Source organism: Sphaerodactylus townsendi, linkage group LG08 (assembly GCF_021028975.2).
Source record: "Sphaerodactylus townsendi isolate TG3544 linkage group LG08, MPM_Stown_v2.3, whole genome shotgun sequence".
In the NCBI taxonomy this organism is placed as follows: domain Eukaryota; kingdom Metazoa; phylum Chordata; class Lepidosauria; order Squamata; family Sphaerodactylidae; genus Sphaerodactylus; species Sphaerodactylus townsendi.
Genome location: NC_059432.1, coordinates 107,694,856 through 107,710,201, shown reverse-complemented (window position 1 = coordinate 107,710,201; position 15,346 = coordinate 107,694,856). Strand labels below are relative to the sequence as shown.

At 50.6% G+C, this 15,346-nt stretch overlaps 1 protein-coding gene across 1 annotated transcript in view; it reads left to right on the top strand.

The window, feature by feature from the left end:
- Window positions 1-1,280: 1,280 nt before the first annotated feature.
- The window catches only part of FAM131A (family with sequence similarity 131 member A), a 105,132-nt gene continuing 91,066 nt past the window's right edge, over window positions 1,281-15,346 (top strand). The window contains exon 1 of the mRNA XM_048506945.1: window positions 1,281-1,694. Coding sequence (XP_048362902.1) covers window positions 1,593-1,694 — 102 coding nt within the window. The 5' untranslated portion in view covers window positions 1,281-1,592. The remainder of the gene's footprint in view (window positions 1,695-15,346) is intronic.

Here is a 15,346-nt window from a genome sequence, read left to right as displayed (position 1 = left end):
CCTTCCTGTGGGCTAATCTGTCATCTTCAAGGAATTTTGGACCTGCATTTCCTCCACAAAAGAAGAGTTTGGATTTATATCCTGCTTTTTTCTATCTTTTTTATTTTAATTTTTTAATTTGACTTAATACCCTGCCCTCTCCGGCTAAAGGCTATGCTTTAAGAAGTCTCAAAGCAGTTTATAAACTCCTTCTTTTCCTCTCCCCACAACAGACACCTCATCAGGTAGAATTGGGCCGAGAGTTTGAAGCTTGCAATGAGAAGAACTGCATGATCAGGGCCCTGCCAAGACTTTCACGAGTAGCAGGCTCTCTCACGTGGAAGAGCGGGGCAACAAACTAGTATCATTGAAGGCTTTCACAGCCGGATTCAACTGGTTGTTGTTCCCTTCTCACTGGAGACAGTGTGTAACAAACTTCTCTCTGTGATGCACCTCTGAAGATGCCAGCCACAGATACAGGCGAAACGTTAAGAAAAAGATCTACCAGACCACGGCCACACAGTCTGAAAAACCCACAACCAATTGGTACACTAGATTAGAGTCTGTCATTCATGTGGAAGAGTGGGGCATCAAGCCCGGTTCTCCAGATCAGAGTCCACCTACTCTTTTCCGCTGTCAATGATAACATAAAGGGGAGTTTAAATTTCCCATGTCCATGTGGCATTTGTAATTTGTCATACATATGCAGGATGGCAACCCGAGTCCTGCAAACTATCATTTTTTTGCATCCATAGAAACCTGGTTCCAAAATCTGGTTGGGTTCAAACTTGGGTGGGTGGCTCCCCGCACCCACCCAAACTGCTGCTGTCCATGGTGCTGAAATGGGCAACCAGTCCACTCGAAAGCTGCTGTCCATGGTGCTGAGATAGGACCCACACCATGAAAAACTGTTGCTGCTCATGGCGCTGAAATGGGCCACACCCCCCCATGCTGCTACTGTCCGTGGTGCTGAAATGCGCCCCATCCTGGGCTGCTGCCGCCCATTGTGCTGAAGCAGACCCCGCACCCTATTCCTGACTGCTGCTGTCCGTGGTGCTGAAATGGGCCCCACCCCCATCCCAGGCTGCTGCGGTCCGTGGTGCTATAATGGACTCAGCGCCCAATCCTAGGCTGCTGCCCCTGGTGCTGAATTGGACCCTGCGCCCTATCCCAGACTGCTGCTGTCGGTGGTGCAGAAATGGGCCCTGCGCCCCATCCCAAGCTGCTGCTGACCGCGGTGCTGAAACCAGAGTGCTGTCCTCGGTGCTGAAGCCAGCCGCCTGTCTGCCTTTCTCTCTCCCTCTCCCTCTCTCAATTCTCCGCCAGCAGCAGTGACGTAGGCGAACGTGCAAACGGTTCAGCCCCATGTCCCTGAGACACTCGCTTCTCCAGGGGCCAGAAACTGAGAAGGAGGGGAAAGGCAGCTAGAGCGGCTGCCTGAGACCGGCTTTGGGTGTTTGGGATTTTTTCCCCACCTCCTCTTTCAGTTATTTATTTATTTTTAATTATCCTCCTTCTTCATCTTCCCTGTGTGCGCCGTCAGCTCCGCTCTGGGGACCAGAGAGAGGGCGTCTCGCTTGTGCATCGCCTGTCTGCCCGCCAGCTCGCAGCCCATGAGGTACTGTGGCAATGTGTGCGGTCTGGAGGAACGGTTTGGTGCCATCCTAAATTGCCCCCGTCGATTATGGGCTGTATTGGCTCCAAAACCACCATCGGTAAGCCTGGGGTGGGGAGAGGCAGGGACTGCTTGTGGATGGGGCGGGAGGGGGGGGAGGTAAGGAGCGTTGCTGCACTCCCGAGGTGCCGGGAGCAGCCAGCATATAGGCAGATGTAGGTCCTCGGAGGCCTCCCAGAGAAAGAGGGAGGGGGTGTTGAGGTCCCCCCTTTGAGTTGTTTGTGCATTTTTGTGCTTGGGGGAGGAGATGCGGGCAGCAGGGAGCGCGATCCTGCAGACGTCGGAAGGAAGAGGGTGTGTGGATGCATGTTTGTGTGGTGGGGTGGGGGAGGCGATGTGCTCGGCCAAGCAGGGGATGGGGGGGGGAAGCATCCACTTGCGGAGAGGAAGGGCGAGCCCCGGCGCCGCGGCTGGCTTGGCATGGAAATCACGGCCGAGGTGCGCCCATGGCTCGGTTGGGCTCACGGGGGGTGCGCTCGGCGCCGCAGCCCTCCAGCAGTCCTCGGGTTGTTTTTCCTCCAGAGCTTGGAAACATCCCCCCCCCTTTCTCTTCGCTCTCCCGCCCGCACCCCGCGCCGCCAGCCACGGCCGGAGCCCGGCGCAATTAGCATGCGAGGGCAGACGCTCGGTTGCCAAGGAACCACTCTCCTTAGCAGACCTTCAGCCTCCCCCTCCCTCCCTCCCCCCCCCCACCCGCCGCCCCAATCCCAATTCCCACCGCAGAAACAGGACCAGAGGGGGGGCAGTCAGGATTGCCTGGGACAAGAAGGCGGTTACTTCTATCTGTTCTGGATGGAGGGCGGCCAGGGGTGGGGGAGGAAAGGCTGTGGATCCATGCGCCTGTGCCCGAGATCGGTTTGTGCTCGGGGTTCTGCCCACCCGGCTCTGCAGAGAGCTGGAGAGAGTCAGGAGTCGGAGGTCGGTTCATCACCAAGTCAGCAGGGGGGCCAGGAAGCCTAGTGCAGCATGCGGGGAATGTACTTGGGGCCCTTGTTTGGGGTTTTCAGAAGTGGAGGTGGGGCTAGAGAAAGGACCGGCCGTGGGTCCCAAGCTGGGAGGGTTAGAGGCGGTTTCTGATCAGCTTCCTCGTTGGGTCTCCAGGCTAAACTCAACTCTAGATATCAGGGCTTGTGAGGCCACCTCTTGGAATGAAGCCAACTGCAGGGAATCCAATGCTGGTTGGGGACCAGCGGAAAGTTTTCCGGATGGCAGCTCAGGAGACCTGTAACCTAGCAGAGTGCTGTGTCTTGCTCGGTGCAATCCTATGCAGAGTTGCTTGAAATGAATGGGTTTGGACTGGAGTGTCTCTACTTAGGATTGCACTGTCTGCGTATCTGAAAGAGAAAGCGTCTGATCCAGACAGCATCACTGGTGTGGCAATAAACAAGGGGTGAGTTTCAGACGAATTCCCTGGGTCCTTTTCTTAAGATCTCCCCCACCGTAATTCAGCCGCCTGATCTTAAGACTTGCACAGAAACATAGGAAGGTGTCTTAAGCAGACTCTTGGTTCCCCAGGGCCAACATTGCCGGTTCAGAATGGCAGAAACTCTCCTGGGGTCTTTTACATCTTCGACTGCCTGGTCCTTTCAACTGGGTACTGGTCAAGGGACCTTCTGCATGTGGACCAGGTGCTCTGCCACAGAGCCGTGCCCCCCTCCCCAGAAACATATACCAAAACATATACCTATATAGTGTCAAAGGCTTTAACGGCCAGAATCACGAAAGTGTTGTGGTTTTTCTGGGTTGAATGTCATTTTCTCCTGACGTTTCACCTTCGTCTGTGGCTGGCATCCTTGGAGGATCTGAATCCTCTGAAGATGATCCTCTGAAGATGCCAGCCACAGATGCAGGCGAAGCGTCAGGAGAAAATGCGACTGGGACATGGCCATACAACCCTGAAAACCCACAACACTCACATACCTACACTTATACTGGATCAGACCTCTAGTCCTCAAGGTCAGCACCATCCCCCTCAGACTGGTGTTCCCAGTCAAGATCTTTCCCATGAGCCGATCCTTAACTGGAGATGGGTTGAGTCTGGGGCCATCTGCAAGCCAAGAAGAGGCCCTTCCACTGAGCCACAAAGTTTCCTGCCTTCCTGGACCATGCCAGGTTCTGCAAAATGTTCTGAAGCGGGTTCCAGGTTCGAAAGAAAGCAGATGTCTGAATAGCAGGCATCGTGCACAAGCGGCCAAGTGAGAGAGCTGTGGTCCCTATGCTTGGATAGCATGTTGGTGGCCACTGGCAGAGGCGTACTGCCTAGGGGGACATACGGGGGTCAAATGTCCCTGGGCTGTGGCCATTTAGTAATGTGGGGTGCAGAAAATCACCCCATGCCCCCTCCTCCTTCCCCCAGGGTCCGTACACTGACCGGTGCAAAAAAAGTTGTTTGGTCTTGGTGGGGGAGGGTGGCTGCCCGTATGGGAAGGTGGGGTGGAAAACTCAGGTTTTGCACAAGGCTACATTTTCCCTAGATCAGCGATGGCGAACCTTTTCGAGACCGAGTGCCCAAACTGCAACCCAAAACCCACTTATTTATCGCAAAGGGCCAACCCGGCAATTTAACCCGAATGCTGAGGTTTTAGTTTAGGAAAAATGGTGGGCTCCGAGGCGTGCGTCACTCGGGAGTAGGCTTGGTGGTAGTCGGTGGCTTTGCTTTGAAGCAACCGTGCAACTCTTCCAACGGGTGAATCACGACCCTAGGAGGGTTCACTCAGAAGCAAGCCCCGTTGCCAGCAACCGAGCTTACTCCCAGGTAAAGGATCGCGCTTTAGTTCTTCGCATGAAAATCAGTGGGGTTTAACAGCGCTTAACAGCACTTAACACTGCTTCCCCAAAACTGGGTCTTAGGTTTAATGCTAATAATCGAGCCCAGTAGCCCAGGCCAGCCTAGATGTGGGGGGCGGGGGGTGACTCTGTTTGTGCGTGCCCACAGAGAGGGCTCTGAGTGCCACCTCCGGCACCCGTGCCATAGGTTCGCCATCACTGCCCTAGATACACCTCTGGCCAGTGGTAAGGGAAAGAGGGCTGAACTAAGATGGAGCGGACCCAGCATGGTCATTCTTGGGATCTTGTCTGAGATCCTTGCAGGCCAACGCGGTGAGCCGTCTTTGTTGGCGCTCAAGGCTGGGACTTCCTGTAGGGTCTGTTTGGATCCTCGTGCGCAGCTTTTCCTTGTGCGCAGCTTAGAGTCCTGTGTCCAGTTCTGGTCGCCGCATCTCAAAAAGGATATTGAGGAGATAGAAAAAGGGCAGAGAAGGGCAACAAAGATGATTGAGGGACTGGAGCACCTTCCCTATGAGGAGAGGCTGCAGCGTTTGGGACTCTTTAGTTTGGAGAGGAGGCGGCTGAGGGGGGATATGATTGAAGTCTATAAAATTATGCATGGGGTAGAAAATGTTGACAGAGAGAAATTTTTCTCTCTTTCTCACAATACTAGAACCAGGGGGCATTCATTGAAAATGCTCTGGGGGAAGAATTAGGACTAATAAAAGGAAAACACTCCTCTTTCACGCGAACGTGTGATTGAGTGTTTGGAATATGTTGCCACAGGAGGGTGCAGTGATAGCCCACTCTACCTGGATGATAGCTTTCAAAGGGGCTTGGACAGATTGATGGAGGAGAAGTCGATTTATGGCTACCAATCTTGATCCTCTTGGATCTGAGATTGCAAATGCCTTAACAGACCAGGTGCTCGGGAGCAACAGCCGCAGAAGGCCATTGCTTTCACATCCTGCACGTGAGCTCCCAAAGGCACCTGGTGGGCGAGTAGCAGAGTGCTGGACTAGATGGACTCTGGTCTGATCCAGCTGGCTTGTTCTTATGTTCTTATGTTCTTATGTTCTTATGTTCCTTGCATACCTGGTGGTGAATACTCCAAACAGCCCTCCCTTTAGCAGCTGCATGATCCCCGGGGCTGCTAACATTTTTGTCTTGCTCCACTGTGCGGTCTTCTGTGCCACCTGCCAGGTTGAGTTCTGGAGTCTGTAGCGCCTGAAATTATATTTACTCAACTGGTTGGGGTGGGCTTTCCAAGGTGTGTGGCCGTGGTCTGGTAGATCTCATTCCTAACGTTTCGCCCACATCGGTGGCTGGCATCTTCAGAGGTGTATCACAGAGAGAGGCTTGAGTCTGGCCATGAAAGCCTTCAACAATACATTTATTTTGTCGAAGGCTTTCACGGCCGGAATCACTGGGGTGCTGTGTGGTTTCCAGGCGGTATGGCCGTGTTCTAGCAGCATTCTCTCCTGACGTTTCGCCTGCATCTGTGGCTGGCATCTTCAGAGGATCTATCAGACTATCAGATCGAGATGTCTGAACTTGATGGCTGACATCACAGATGCAGGCGAAACGTTAGGAGAGAATGCAAGCCAGAACACGGCCATACAGCCCGGAAACCACACAGCACCCCAATACATTTATTTACTCAGTTGGAGTAAATAAAAAAGAAGGATTTGGGGGTAGGGCGGTTTCTACCAAATCCAGATAAATAGGCAAAATAAATAAAAATAGAGGCAGAGGCGTATCTGGTGAAAATGTGAGCCTGGGGGGCAAAATCTGAATTTTCAGCTCTCCTTCCCCCCCCCCGCAGGCTGTGGGATACTGCTTTGGGGTTGGCGCCAGATCTCCTCTTGGGAGCCAGTGAGTACAGCCCAGGCCGGCACCCCATGTGATTAGATGAGGTGTGGCATACAGGGACATGTGATACCTCATGTCCTCTATTAAATCAGCCCCTGGATGGAGGGAAGCACCAGTCTCTTCTAGTAGAAGTCTTTCTACCTCCACCACCCCAGTTCTGCCCCCTCAATTATATTTGCACCATGCTCTCTTTCCATGGTGCTCAAAGGTAATATTTATTGGATCCTCTCAGGAAGGTGTTTATGACCAGTCTGAGCAGCAGTGGCGCAGGAGGTTAAGAGCTCGTGTATCTAATCTGGAGGAACCAGGTTTGATTCCCAGCTCTGCCGCTTGAGTTGTGGAGGCTTATCTGGGGAATTCAGATTAGCCTGTGCAACTCCCACACACGCCAGCTGGGTGACCTTGGGCTAGTCTGCAGCTCGGAACTCTTCAGCTCCCCACCCACCTCTACAGGGGTGTTTGGCTTGTGAGGGGAAGGGCAAGGAGATTGTCAGCTCCTTTGAGTCTCCTGCAGGAGAGAAAGGGGGGATATAAATCCAAACTCCTCCTCCTCCTCCTCCTCCTCCTCCTCCTCCTCCTCTCAGGAAGGTGTTTGTGACCAGTCTGAAATTACTTCTGAGGCCTGATTATTGATTGTTATTGGGTGGCAAGATAAATGCACTCTGTACCCTCTCAGAGGCACTCTAACCTATTATTGGCCCATGTGTTTCGGAGCTGACTCCCAACCAGTTGTTCGGATGGGCGAGTTTTAGAAAGAAGCCCAAGTCCCATAAAAACTGTAGCCCAGTTTCTCTGTGCCAATTGCTGGATGTAGGGTGGGTAAGAGAGATAGCAGGACCCATATAAGCTGTGGCAGCGCCCCAGTTTCCGACCCTTTAAGATCTTAACATTTTGGATATGGGAAGGATGCAGTGGAAGCATCTTGTACAAATTCTTCATCCTGCACTCGGAGTATTCTCCAGCGATACTCACTCCCCTATTTCTTGAAGGCTGAGGTCGTATCTATGCCAGGGGCATGCAGTCCCCGAACATGCCTATTCAGAAGTTAGAGCCCGTCAGTTTCTAATGTATGTTGGATTGCAACCATTAATTGGTTTCAGAGGGCAGCTGTGTGTGTCCGAAGGTGAAGAGTTAGCATCAAGACCATTCGCGTCTTAGAGAACAATCAGATTTGAAGGCTCCATAACGCAGGAAATTTGATTCTTGAACGCCTCGGACCGGAAGGAAGTGTATCAGTCTCGAAGGTGCTGCTGCGCTCAAAGCTGGCTCTGTTAATTGGGTCTGTGGTCCTCCCCGTCCCCAGAGAATCCTGAGAACTGTACTGTGTGACGACCAGGATCTTCAACAGAGAATTCTCAATGACTTCCCGCCTGCCCCATGCATGCAATTACAATCTCTAGGATTCGGGGGGCGGCGGGGGGGGGGGGAGAGTATGGCTGGCACAAGTTTACAGAGTAGAGAAGAACACTTGAGAATGCTTCCTTATTTCTAGAGGTGAGGTAAACATTGCCTGCATATCCTGTCCTTTGGATTTGAATGATCATAAGAACATAAGAACATAACAACTAGCCTGCTGGATCAGACCAGAGTCCATCTAGTCCAGCACTCTGCTACTGCGAGGGCTCCACCAGGTGCCTTTGGGAGCTCATGTGCAGGAGGTGAAAGCAATGGCCTTCTTGCCAGCTGTTGCTCCAGAGCACCTGGTCTGCTGAAGGCATTTGGCAATCTGAGATCAAGGAGGATCAAGATTGGTAGCCATAGATCGACTTCTCTCCTCCTAAAATCCCATCCAAGCCCTTTTAGCTAACCAGGTTAGTGGCCATCACCACCTCCTGTGGCAGCATATTCCTGGATTTATGAAAGAGATACGTAGTTTCTTGTATCTCGATTATTATGCATTGTATTCAGATTTAATTCAGTTGCCCCTGCCTGTTTTACAAAGATCATGGGGTTGTCACACGACTGCCAGTTCATCCTTTCCTGCCGGTGGCTTCCAGGGGTTGACTTGCATGTGTGAATGATCAGACTGTTCCCTACAGGCCGAACGGCGATGTCACCCGACATCAACTCAGAATACAGTCTGGGGACAGCTAGGCCAAATTCCCACTGGAAACTTAATCTAGATACAACCAAGGCCTTTTCCGTTTACATAAGAAATAATGCATTTCAAACCACTTCCTGGCGCTGCTTTTAAGTAGCTTTTGCTATTCCGACTTTTAACTTCAAAGAACACTGAAAACAGTTTGAAAGTGCATTGTGCTACGTCTAGAATAGGCCAGTTCAAAGACTGGCACCTTTTCATCAGGTTCCAACATTCTCCTGCATGTTTCTAGTGAAGATGTCTGGGCCTGCCCTTGCAAGGTGCCTGCTGTCGGGAACAGCTTCATTTAAGCTGGCAGCACCAAAGGCTCAGAGTATCTTTAGGAGACCCTCAGTGATACCACCCAGGTTTAGTGAGAAGTTTAGTTCATGAGAGACCCAAGTTATGCACCCTCAAATGTAGCCCCATCTCTATTAACTCCATTGGAGGGTTTTTTTTTTTTCCAAGGTGCATATACAAGCAGGTCCAGGAAAATCCCGTGATGCGGGGGTGGGGTGAGGGGGGGGGGACAGAAACGGGACTGATCTGTGTTGTGCAGTTTGGCAGTGGGGAGATTGCGAGGAAACCTGGATATTTATTTTGTTGCTTTATTATTTAAATGTAAACCACCCCATCCCAGGAGCTCTGGTGATGCACAACAATATCGAGTATGTATACAATGTGTCACAAGGGTCACAATAGTGACCATGTTTACTAAAATCCATTAAAAACCATTAAAAATCATTTAAAACAGCAGTCAAAACAATAATAACAGTCCCATAGCCAATTCATTAAAACCTCCCAGATGGAGGAAACGGCGGACTCCTCCCTAAAAGGATAACAAATATACATACATGAATGGAATTGTAAAAAAAAAAATAAGGGGCAAAAGGAGCAGAACTGGAGGGCTATCCAGAGTTAATGCATGAATTAAGAGCCTTAACCCGGACAACTCATCCAGAGGAGGCCAACTCTACGCACTCTTTTTTAATTAGCCATTTCACCTTTCTCTAAGGAGCTCGGATTAAATTCTCACAACAACAGTGTGGGTTAACTCAGGTTAAAAGGTCATCTGGTGCCTATCCGGTGGGGAATGGGGAACCAGGTCCTTACACAAGTTCTGAAACCCGAGATGAAAAGAATCAAGGCTCATGCAAGAGTGAACCAGAAAAGCAGCCAAAACCAATACAGGTCTCGAGGCATCACAAAGACAAATAGATTTATCGACGTGTCAGCTTTTGTGGGCTCAGACCCATTGGGTCAGCTGCTGGCACCGAATTGCAGGTGTATGTGTGTAAATATATTGACATTATCACAACCAGTTGCTGCAGATCAAACAGCTAAAGGCAGAGCTGTAGTGAACGGGCCGAATTTGGCATCACTTTCCGCATGGCAGTGACTGGTGACAGACGCCAGAGGAAAAATGTCACCTTTGACAGGGATTTTGGCTTCCCTCAAGTCCCCCTTTCGGAGATTTTTAGAGCCCTCGGGACAGTTGTTGTGCTTTCTCATCAGCTCACCAGCCCTGTGCCGAGCCCAAGAGTGACTTTTGCCTGCCAGATATAGCCTGGTGTACTCCAAACTGTGTTCACTTGGGAGCACATCCTATCGATCGGAACGGGGCTTGCTTACATCAGAGGGAGCGTGCTCGGGCGTGGATCTGATCTGGGCAGCCCAGCCTCTGCCAATTGAAGAACAAGCCCGAGCATTTTCAAAGGCAGCTCTCCGGAGTGTCCGAATACTTTGTCAGCCTTCATTCAGTTGTTGGTGTTGTGTAGTTAAGTGTCAGACTATCTGGGGAGCCCAGGTTCGAATCCTCACTGTGCCATGGAAGCTCGCTGGGTGGTCCTGAGCCGGTCACACACTTTCTGTGTTTGAGAGCCAGCGTGGTGTAGTGGTTAAGAGCAGGTGCACACTAATCTGGGGAACTGGGTTGGATTCCCCGCTCTGCCACTTGAGCTGTGGGGGCTTATCTGGGGAACTAGGTGAAGCTTGTGCACTCCATTTTATGCCAGCTGGGTGACCTTGGGCTAGTCTCAGTTCTTTAGATTTGTTTGTTGTGGGGGGGGGGGGGGGGGGGGAGGGAAGGAGGGTGTAAACCCCTTTGAATCTCCTTACAGGAGAGAAAGGGGGGATATAAATCCAAACTCCTCCTCCTCCTCCTCCTCCTCCTCCTCCTCCTCCTCCTCCTCCTTCTCATTAGAAGAAACCACCCAGTTTCTGGGGCGAGAACAAATACTCTGTTTTTCAAGTTCTGTTCTTTGGTTTTTGCTGCAGTAACTTCTGGGGCAATCAGAAAACCTTTTTGGAAGCAAGGCCCTTTGAATAGAGATGAGTAGGATCCCAAGCAGATCCATTTAGGATTGCTCTCTTGCAGCACAATCCTATGCAGAGTAACTCCAGTCTAAGTACATTGAAATGAATGGGCTTAGATTGAAGTAACTCTCTTTAGGATTCCACTGCTAGAGACCTTCATATCTCTTATAGATGCATAAGAGGGCTTTGAGGAATCTCTAACCCATTTCTTTCTTGGCTGCGAAGAGTCTGACGAGAGAATTCCTGCATTAAACATGTTAGGAAAGCGGATTCCTGTCTGTGCCTTTTCAAAATGGTTAGTTTTTACTTTCATCATAGAAAGTATCCCATAACGGTATAACAGGAGAAGTTTTCAGCAAGCATATCGAGTTATAAAGGGAGAGAACTACATGCTCTATAAACACTGTAAAGCCACAGTAATGCCAAGAGCCAGTGTGGTACAGTGGTTAGAGCATTTGACTAGGAGTTGGGGGGATTTTGAGTTCGAATCCCTGCTCTGTCATAAACACTTTGGGGGTGACCTTGGGCCAGTCACATGCTCTCAGCCAGGGAAAGGAGAATATTCAAAGCTAACATACAGAGGTGGGATCCAGCAGGTTCTCACAGGTTCCCAAGAGTAGGTTACTAATTATTTGTGTGTACCAAAAGGTTGTGGTGGTGATTTTTTGCCATGTGATTTTACTTTAGTTATACCCCTCATCCGGCTCCTCAGCAGAAGTGTGGCATGGGAACCCCAAACAGTCCTAGCAGGAGGTGCACTGGCATGCGTGTATTACCACCCTGCATTACATTAGTTTTCTACTTAGGGACTGCCTGGCTCGTCATACACAGCCCGCCCAGCAATGCCGCCCGAATGCCCTGTCATGCCCGTCATGCCCTTAGCCCATTCGTATGCCACTGTTTGAATCCCACCACCATGGGAACCTGTTACTAAAATTTTTGGATTCCATCACTGCTAACGTATTATCGAAGACTTTCATGGCCGGAATCATTGGAGTGTTGTGGGGTTTCCGGGCTGTATGGCCGTATTCCAGTAGCATTTTCTCTTGACTTTTCACCTGCATCTGTGGCTGGCATCTTCAGGGATCCTCTGAACATGGCCATACAACCCGAAAACCCCACAACACTCCATATTCAAAGCTAGTTTGGATCTTCAGTGGGGAAGGAGGTGGGCTATAAATGAAGTAAAAAATGGATAAATAAATAGACGGTGGCAAAAATATCTTCCATGTGAAAAACAAGTTTACAACAGTAACTGTAGCTATATCCTTCTAAGTCAAAGAGGCTTCAGAAAGGTGTAATTGCTTCGGATGGGGCACGTTAAACTGCTAATATATGCGTCTTACTATTCTCACTGACAGGATTCCAGTTTTTTCTAGAAACAAGGAGTCAGTTTGTCTCAAATTAGAAAAATGGAATGTGTGGTGTCGTGATGGCAGGTGAGATTTATGCCAACAAGGGATGAGTTATTTCGCTAATACAGGCAACCACTCTAGGAATGTCTCCCTTTCGGTATTTAGAATTCTCTCTGCCTCCATGAGGACTAGAAACTTGCTTAAAGATTAGGAAACAACCCCCTGCTAGCACCCTATGCTACCAAGACTGTAGGCTGAGAGAAGAGTTTGAATTTACGCTCCACTTTTCTCAGCTGGAAGGAGTCTCAAAGATCTTACGTTCGATCCCCAGCAACTTACACACTTCTTCCCTTCCTCTCCCCACAACAGACACCTTGGGAGGCAGGAGGGGCTGAGAGAGTTTGGAGAACTGTGACTAGCCCAAGGTCACCCAGCAGGCTTCATGTGCAGGAGCGGAGGGAAACAAACCTGGTTCACCACAGTAGAATCTGTTGTTATGTGGACAAGTGGGGAATCAGACTGGATTAGAGTCTACTGCTCTTAACCACTGTACGACATTGGTACGACCCTCCATTGGTCCATAACTGACAGTTTGCCAAGTCTTTTAAAGTTCTGAGATCTTCTGTGATGTAGCAGTTTGTGTCTGAGTAGCAAATGGGAATCCCAAGTTGAGGAATCCTCCCTCCCCCAGAAAAACCTCTGCATAAAGCTTGATAGGTAAAATTTGAGCCAGTTGAGATCTCTCTCTCTCCCTCTCTCTCCCCTCTCCCCCTCTCCCCCTCTCCCTCTCTCTCTCCCTCCCCTCTCCCTCTCTCTCTCCCCTCTCCCCCTCTCTCTCCCTCTCGTCCCCTAACCTACCTCACAATGTTGTTGTGCATGCCAGGCGCCTGAGTAGCTTGGGTGGAATGAAAATGAGCTAAATCAATACATCAAGGCAGATGGATGGGATGTTGGAAGCATGCTAAGATTACCCAAATGGGGGTGGGGGGTGGGGTGGAGGAGGACCGTCTGCGCACATTTCACAGCACAGAAGCTGCTGGTGCATTGCTGGGCGTCGGAATTGTTTGTTTGTTGTTCCAATAAATGCAGTTCTACACCCCCCCCATCCTCCCCCCCCAATATTTCTATTTGGGAGGAAAGAAACTAGAAAACCAGTCCCAATTTTTCTGCGATAAAAGTCCAGGGAGTCTGACAGTGCAGCCTTAAGCAGCGCTACTCAGAAGTAAGTCCTGGTTTATTGAATGGGACTTCCTCCCAGAAAGGTATTCTTGGGCGTGCTGGGGTTTCTGGAACACACGAATTCCGTGTAGCGTGTGTTGTTTGCCTCTTGGGTGGAGTGTGAAAATCTCATGAGCTAATGAGTTTGTGAACACCCTAGTGGATGACTAGTTTTCTGTGGGTTGGTCACTTTGAACAGGGAATGGGGTGGGTGGGCAGGGCACGAAGCTAGGGGAGGCACCATGGCTCAGTGGAAGAGCATGTGCTTGGCATGCAGAAGGCCCCAGGTTCTATTCCTGGTATCTCCAGTTAAAAGGATCAGGCAGTAGATGATATGAAAGGTGTCTATTTGAGCCCCCGTTGGGCTACTGCCCATCTGATTGACAATGCAGGCTTTACAGCCAGAGGCTCCTTGACGGAATCACTGGGTGCTGTGTGGTTTCAGGGCTGTATGGCCGTGTTCATGCTCTCCTGGCCTTTATATACCATCTGTGGCTGGCATCTTCAGGATCTGAGGATCACTAGATCCTCTGAAGTCTCCAACCATCCTGACTTAACATCCTTGACTCCCTCAATGACTGATGGAATATGGTCTGATTTAGAATAACAAAGAATCATGGAATCATAGAGTTGGAAGAGACCCCGTAGCCAGTCCAACCCCCTGCCATGCAGAACACAGAATCAAAGCACCTCCTGACAGATGGCCATCCCAGCCTCTTTCAAAACCTCCTAAAGGAGACTCCACTTGCCTCTGAGGTGGTGCATTCCACTGTCCGAACAGCCCACCTGACTGTCAGGAAGTTTTTCCAGATGTCGGGGCAATCTGCACTCCCTTCTGTGAACCCATCACTCCTGGTCCTAGGTCTCTGGGCGGCAGAGAAAACAAGCTTGCTCCCTCGTAATATGACATCCCTTCCATTATCAAACATGGCTATTGTGTCACCTCTAGACCCCTCTCTTCACCAAACTAGCGTCCCCAGCTCTCTTCTGCGTGGGGCATGGATTCCCAGACTTTGACATTTTGTTTCCCTCGTCTGGACATTCAACTTGTCAAAATCCTTCTTGAATTGCGGTGCCCAGAGCTGTACACAATGGCTAGGTGAGGTCTGTCAAATGCCGAATAGAGAGGTACAATAACATCTCTCGATCTAGACACTATACCAGTGGTGACGAACCTTTTTGAGACCGAGTGCCCAAATTGCAACCCAAAACCCACGTTTTTATCGCAAAGTGCCAACACGGCAATTTAACCTGAATACTGAGGTTTAAGTTAGAAAAAACAATGAAGTTGTGGCTCGGTGCGTTACTTCGGGGAGTAAGCAGTGGTAGTCGGTGGCTGTGAAACCATGCAACTCTTCAGGTGAATCAACCCTAGGAGGGTTTTGCTCAGAAGCAAGCCCCATTGCCAGCGGAAACACTCCCCAGGTAAAGGATCGCACTTTGGTTCTTCGCCTGAAATCAGTGGTAACAGAGGCTAACAGGGTTACCTACACTGCTTACCCGAGGAAACTAGGTCTTAGGTTTAATGTAATAATGCGACCCCAATGACTCAGGCCAGCCTAGATGTGTGTGTGTGGGGTGGGGGGGGGGGGTGGGGGGGACTCTATTTCGCGTGTGCCCAGAGAAGGAGAAATACAGGTGCCACCTCTGGCACCACGTGCCCATAGGTTCGCCACCACTGCACTATACTATTGACACAGCCCAGAATCGCATTGGGTTTCTTGGCTGCAAGTTTCACCTGCATTCTGACAGGATCGCCATTCTCCTAAACCAGCATCGAACCTTGCGGGGCAGAAGGCAGAAAGGGGCATGAGAGTAGAACAGTGGGAAGCGTGCTCGGAGCCTACAGGTGGGTACAGCAGGTACAAAGGTAGGACAGACCCGATGTTGTACACAGTGGAGCATTCCCCTTCTGTTCCTGGGGGCTCTTGTCTGCATCTGTGTGGGTGGGCAGCCCGCTGTTTCCCGGGCGGCCCAGCCCTCGCGGTAGGCCAGCCCTGCCTGAAAGCCACTCCTGAAAAGGCCTTCAGGCCAACCCCTGTCAGAACGTGCCTGGCTCAACCCCTTAATCGTGGGGGAGTCGAA